This window comes from Sinocyclocheilus anshuiensis, unplaced genomic scaffold, assembly GCF_001515605.1.
Source record: "Sinocyclocheilus anshuiensis isolate Anshui unplaced genomic scaffold, SAMN03320099.WGS_v1.1 scaffold2522, whole genome shotgun sequence".
Taxonomy (NCBI): domain Eukaryota; kingdom Metazoa; phylum Chordata; class Actinopteri; order Cypriniformes; family Cyprinidae; genus Sinocyclocheilus; species Sinocyclocheilus anshuiensis.
This window is the reverse complement of record NW_015551195.1, coordinates 109,702-116,274: the sequence shown is the minus strand read 5'-3', so window position 1 is coordinate 116,274 and position 6,573 is coordinate 109,702. Positions and strand designations below refer to the sequence as shown.

The 6,573-nt window shown below is 35.6% G+C and overlaps 1 protein-coding gene across 1 annotated transcript in view; it reads right to left on the bottom strand.

Annotated features, from left to right (window-relative positions):
* Positions 1–4,365: 4,365 nt before the first annotated feature.
* Positions 4,366–6,573, bottom strand: part of msto1 (misato mitochondrial distribution and morphology regulator 1) — a 22,664-nt gene continuing 20,456 nt past the window's right edge. The window contains exons 13-14 of the mRNA XM_016453566.1: positions 6,471–6,571; positions 4,366–5,087 (exon numbers count right to left, since the gene is read on the bottom strand). Coding sequence (XP_016309052.1) covers positions 4,834–5,087; positions 6,471–6,571 — 355 coding nt within the window. The 3' untranslated portion in view covers positions 4,366–4,833. The remainder of the gene's footprint in view (positions 5,088–6,470; positions 6,572–6,573) is intronic.

Sequence of the window (6,573 nt, the reverse complement as noted above, 5' to 3'; positions counted from 1 at the left end):
TATATATATTATTTTTTTTTTTTTTTTTTGTATAACAAGCAAAATGTCAAATAATTTTACTTGTTAAAGTACCAAGAAAAGAAAAAAAAAAGGAAAGCGAATGCAATCATATGCTTATTGTATTTGATTTCCAAATTATAACAATTTAATCTTTTAATATTTTGTCAAGTCATTGTTTGAATTACTAATTAACAGAGACTGGCACAAAAAAATGAGCATAAAAAATAAATAGTAGGCTTGTTTATTTTGTAAATAGTCATTAACCAACATGAAGTACTTCTGTTTGGTGATATAGATTTGAGCATCAGACCTTTTGTTCTGCTTACGGTAACACTTTATTTTATGATGTCCTTGTTACATGTTACAGGTACTTACTATTATAGCAACAATGAATTATGCATTCAACTGACTCTATGCCAAACAAAAATGTAAGTACATGTAATTAATATTACTCAGTATCTAAATGTATAACAAGGACATCTTAAAATAAAGTGTAACCCCGCTTACGATGTTCCTTTTTAATTTGTTTGGGAAAGGTCATTATTTGCACTGTTAAAAGCATTATTGCTTTTAAGACAAACATTTTAAGACAAAATACAAAAAAGCGAATATAGATAGTTAAATATAAAAAGTAAATGAAAAAAATTCACAATAATAATAATAATTTTTATTTATATAGCGCCTTTCCAGCACACAAGGTCGCTTTACAAGTCAACAAATACATTTTTTTTTTTTTGCAATGTAAAAAATGACTGTTAACAAAATATCATCAACTTCTATAAATGCATGTATAGTTAAGAAGATGCAGCTAAGGTTTTATAAATAATAATAATAAACACAGGTAATCAGTCGCTACAGCATTTCATTATATTAGAAATCAGAAAATTAACGGCCATTGATATATGCTATAATTTTCCTGTATCTTTCACGAAAGTTGATATTAATCGATAGTGCATATTAAATCTATTTTTCACCAATATATTCGGGGAGAGCGCGAACGCAGTCCCCACTACCAGAAATTCTGCAGTTGAGATTTTCACATGTGGAGAGTTCATAAAGGTCAGAGAGCCGGAGTGCAATGGCTGCTCCTCGCTTTAGGCGATCCACCTTCCTGATCTGTCAGCTCACAGCCACCTGCATCTGAACCGAAGCGCAGGAGCGAGCTGAGCTTCAGAAAAACACAAACAACATTCAAATCAAATTCTGAATCAAACTTCAGTTTCGCAGCGCTGCCAAAGCGACAATCGTCTTGTCACGATTAATATCATACACATTTAGTTTAATTTACTTTCCTATCGAATTGGAAAGAAAGTAGATTGTTGATGTGTGGGTTAGTTCTTAATCTAGACAAGATCTTAATTCAAGACGCTCTTGATCTTAAATTCACAACCAAGCATAATATGTGACCCTGGACCACAAATCCTTTCCATTGGTGTATGGTTTGTTAGGATAGGACAATATTTTACAATTGTTTACAAATGTAGAGGAGGAGGACCGTTCAAAAGTGTTATATGTTCAATGACACATATTCACATTTTTTGTAAACGGCGTTTGTAAACACTGACTGAGTCGGTACTTCCGCCTACTGTCAAGCGTGACCTTTTCAACGCGATTACATATTACGTGAAGTCATGGACGCACATCGCAGAGCAGTGCAAGGCAAGCATTTCTGTTTATAAAGCATATAAATTTTTTTTTTGTAGAAAATGGCAGATCGTTTCGCTAGATAAGACCCTTATTCCTTGTCTGGTATCGTGTAGAGCCCTTTGAAGCTGCACTGAAACGGCTGAAACTGTTTGGTAGCCGTTGAAGTCCACTATAAGGAGAATAATCCTGGAATGTTTTGATCAAAAACCTTCATTTCTTTTCGACTGAAGAAAGAAAGACGTAAACATCTTGGATGACATGGGGATGAGTAAATTATCAGGAAATTTTAATTTGAAAGTGAACTAATCCTTTAAGATAACCAAAGGCCCCTGGGCTACAGCATTACAGTAGGCCCCCCGACCCCAGAAAACCTCTTTTTTTCAAGCTTCCTAACAATTATTTGTCAAATTTCGTCTTTTTTGTCTTGTTAATATGCCAGTTGACTTTAAATGTGAATATAAGCGAATATGCAAATTCACGTTTTGCCACAAGGTGGCGCTTGTGGAACAGCAGAATTATATAGCCGTTACATAAAGTAAACACTACGTTATTACGGGCATTATACAGAGGTGTAATATGAAAGGAAAATGCCATCAAAACTTTCCTTGCTGAAATGTGTTTACAGGTATGATTTAAACAACATAAAATCACAAAATATTAATTATTCATCATCAGTAGATCAAAACAACACATCATATGACCCCTTTAATGATCACATTTAAGCAATAGGAGAATTCCTATTTTTCCATCCCCAGATTTAAAATTGAGACTTTGAAGCAGCACTATTTATGGAACACAGATGACACACACAGATTACATCCAGGCAAGTTACTGAACTCTCACTGTATGACGATACAGAACGTTGTCCGGTCCAGTTCCTTTCACACAGCAGTGTTGTGTTTCTGTTAATCTGCATGTTGACATAAAGATGCTGCGGTTATTTACTAGCGAATGCATTGTACATTCCGCTTACAGTATATCGATGGAACACGTGGAACATATACAAACTGTGTGGGGGGAACCGAAACTGAGCCATTCACTATATAGGCTGCTGCAACCAGGGCGTCGCTGAAAATGAGTGTGTGAGTTTGTTTACAGAACGCTGTTGTCACTGCTGCAAACTCCCATATAAATAATTTTTCAAAAAATATAATTTCCCTGAAGCCAGTGGGCCCGTTTTCCAGTGTAGGCCCCTGGGCTTCAGCCCCTTGAAGCTCGTGCATTAATGTGCCCCTGCTACTCCCAAACGATTCATTTTTCCAGATCCCTCCTTTGCGTGATGCTAATCTGCATTGATTGATCTCATTTTCATTTAATCTCGCCTGTAATGCCTGATAAAGCAGCATTTGTGAGCGCAGTGCTGCTTTGTGTACAGCCGTTACCGGGGAAACCGCTATTTTTACGCTCCAAAAGCGGCACCTAGTGGCAAAGAATGAATTTGCATTTTCATTCAGACCAACACGAAAATCAAGTTTTCCCAGGTCTGGGCTCGCAACAAGTGGGCGGGCAATATGCTAATGTTTCATGTTGACGTCAACATGAAACGGCTTGGGATTCGTTTCAAAAACGACTCGTTTAAATGATTCAGAGTCGACTCTTTCTTTTGAGAGACAATAACTTTATACATGGTGCACTTTCAGATTTAAAACTTTGCAGGATGTTTTCATTCACTTAGAGCTGTGCTACACACTGCATGAAAGACAATTTTCAAAAATCTATAATAGGGGCACTTTAAATGAAATCAGGGAAGTGAAAGCACAATGTGTGTTTTAAAGCGAAAACTAGCTTAGAATAGTCAGTCTATCACAGTGTTGTTCACATATGTCTCACACTTATCATGCAGGAATTAGTAAATAAATTATATGTATAAAATGCAGATAATAAATATAAATGCTTTTGGGATTTCTTTTGGAATGTATGCGTGGGCTTGCTCGAAAAAAAACTTTGGCCATGTTTAGCATGAGAATCCAACTCTTTACCAGTGTAAATTACTTAACATACATGAAATAGTATTAGTTACTCAAGTTGTTCCGAACCCAAACATGTGCTGTATAACTGTATTTCTTCTGTTGATATTAGAAGTAGATATTTTGAAGAATGTTGGTTGCCGAGCAGTTGCTGGTAGCCATTGACCTCCATTGTTTTTTCCCCCTCCATACTAACTTGAGCATAAGGAACTGATGACAGGAAATGATGACAGAATTCAGAATTTTAATTTTCGAACGAACTGTTCCTTTAAATTCCTTCGTAAGATGGCAAAGGCGTTCTTATTTTTAAACGGCGCCGTCTATGAAAAAAATAAGAAACGAGATTTCAAGAGATGAGAGAAATCAAGTTCATTATCAATTCAGTTTGTGAATTGTGCAATGAAAAAACAAACTAGTCCCAGTTAATCTTTAATTTTGAAGGTGTATATTTCCTTCAGATTAAGGCAAAGAAAGGCAACCAAATAAAACGATTTCATGAAACATGTATTTAGTATTTGATGAAGGTCAATGTCCATTCTAAATAATAACCGTTAACTTTCTTGAAGGGTATAGCAGGCCTATAATTCACTAATAATAGTCCCAATTTTATATATGATGTATGTGCATATATATATATATATACAGTGGGTACGGAAAGTATTCAGAAATGATTTTAGCAAATGGCTGCAATATAACAAAGAGTGAAAAATTGAAGGGGTTCTGAATACTTTCCGTACCCACTGTGTATATATATATATATGTGTGTGTATGAGTGCAGATGCAAAAGCCTTTAAGTGCCGTTTAAAATTTTCTTCTAAAATGAGCATTTTTATCAGGCTCCTAAGTTCAGTAATTTCACTTTAATGGGTGATAAATAGTTCTTTTTCATTGCCATTAAAGTGCCTGATAAAGCCTTATAAAACTCATTTCAGAAGAAAATTTCAAATGTCACTTAGAGGCTTTTGCATCTGAACTCTTCATAAATATATATATACACATTTATATTTATTTATTTTTAATTGGGACTTGTACATATCTCCTCCACAGTTTATGGCTAGAGAAGCAGGTTGAATGAGGTTTACATACACACAGACATGCACAGCTTGCTTTTCTTCATCTTTCTTCCAAATGCTCCAGCCGTTTCTGAAGGGTACGTTCAGTGAGCTCCTATCCCATCATCCCCGGAGGCAGCATGCTCAGAGCGTCCGCTGGAGATCTGCTAGTCATCCTCGTCATCCTCGTCAGATGAAGAGCGGCGGAGGTCGAGGCGGTAGCAGTGCGCGAGCCTGCGGAGCTGCTCCATGGACTCGGAGATCTCGGCGGGCTCGGGGCCGTGTGAGAAGAAGCTGGGGGCCACACGACGCAGATTCAGCGCAGCGCAGGCTTTCTGGAGCTCAGACAGCTGGAGACCCACGGCGGGACTGGACTGAAGAGACGTCAGCACAGGAAGACCAACCACCGGCTGAGAGGAAGCTGAGAGAGACGTGACCAAAACATGAAATAAACAGCATCGCCAACCCTCACAAGATAAATAAACAAGCCCAATATTATCTTATGTGACCCTGGAGCACAAAACCAGTCATAAGTGTCAATTTTGTGAAATTGAGATTTATGCATCATCTGAAAGCTGAATAAATAAGCTTTCCATTGATGTATGGTTTGTTAGGATAGGACAATATTTGGCTGAGATACAGCTATTTGAAAATCTAGCAACAGATTATTTCTTCTGTATTGTGATGTACATCTGAGTGAAATGGATTATTGAAAAAGAAAGACTAATATAGGGCAGGACTTGGTTCTGTCTGTCGCTTGCTGATTGGATGTTGAGATGTGGGCGTCGCTCTCAATATGTGGGACTGTAAGAAAGGGGCGGGGTTTAAGCCGACTATATTACTGGAGAAGTCCTGCATATCCAGTTATGACTTTTGATTAAACATTATGGAGGTAAAATAATAATAATAATAAGATTAAACACACACATGGATTAATTATTCACAAAAGATAAATAACACACATTTACAAAGTAAATAGGGTGAATTTTCACTTCATGCCAACAGCAATTATATTAATTTATGTGAATTTTATTTAAATTCTTTTTTCTAAAATTCAAATTGTGCAACATGTTTGCTACCTTTAAAATTTAAGAACTGGATCGGAATTTAAAATGCAATTTATTTAATAATAATAATGCATTTTATTTAATAAATTATTATTATTATTATATTATAATTAATTTCGGTACAGTTCAAAATGTTGTACTCTAAAGCTGAAATAAAATACAATAAATATACATTTGTATAATTTGTATAAATGTAAAATATATAAAATATAACAAATATGAATATAATATAAATATTAGATAAAAATGTATAACATTAAAACATTTTAATGGTTTTTATCAAATATAACAAAAATTAATAAAACAATGTATAATTTAATTTAAAATATAAAAAACATATATATATAAAAACTATGAACAGACAAAAAATTTATTTAGTAAATTATATACAATGTTTGCTTTTTTTTAAAAATAGAGGGAATGAAATTATTTTCTGTGCTCATCAGCATTAAGGCATAAATTGTGTAGCTGGAGCTGAAGTGCAGTATTGAACCTGAACTCTTCCTGGAAGACCAGGATGTTTGTTTGGTTGTTGTAAAAGCTGTTTTGAACCTGTGCAAACATTGTAAAGTGCATTATTAACATCCATAATGCACCCAGAAGCCTCTCAAGTCCTGTTTAAGAGTCTTCTCTCATCTTTAGACATTCAGTGCTATTTCATTGACAAAACACAAAGCTTTTATTAAAAGAAGAATAATATGCTCCACATGAGCTGATGGTTATGGAGCGGCACTCACTGTAATCAGCAGCGGTCTGGTTCTGGTTCTGGAGGAAACCCTGCGGACTCAGAGCCGGGCTAAAGATCTTTGGGAACGGAGGGGTGACTTTACTGGCGCCGGA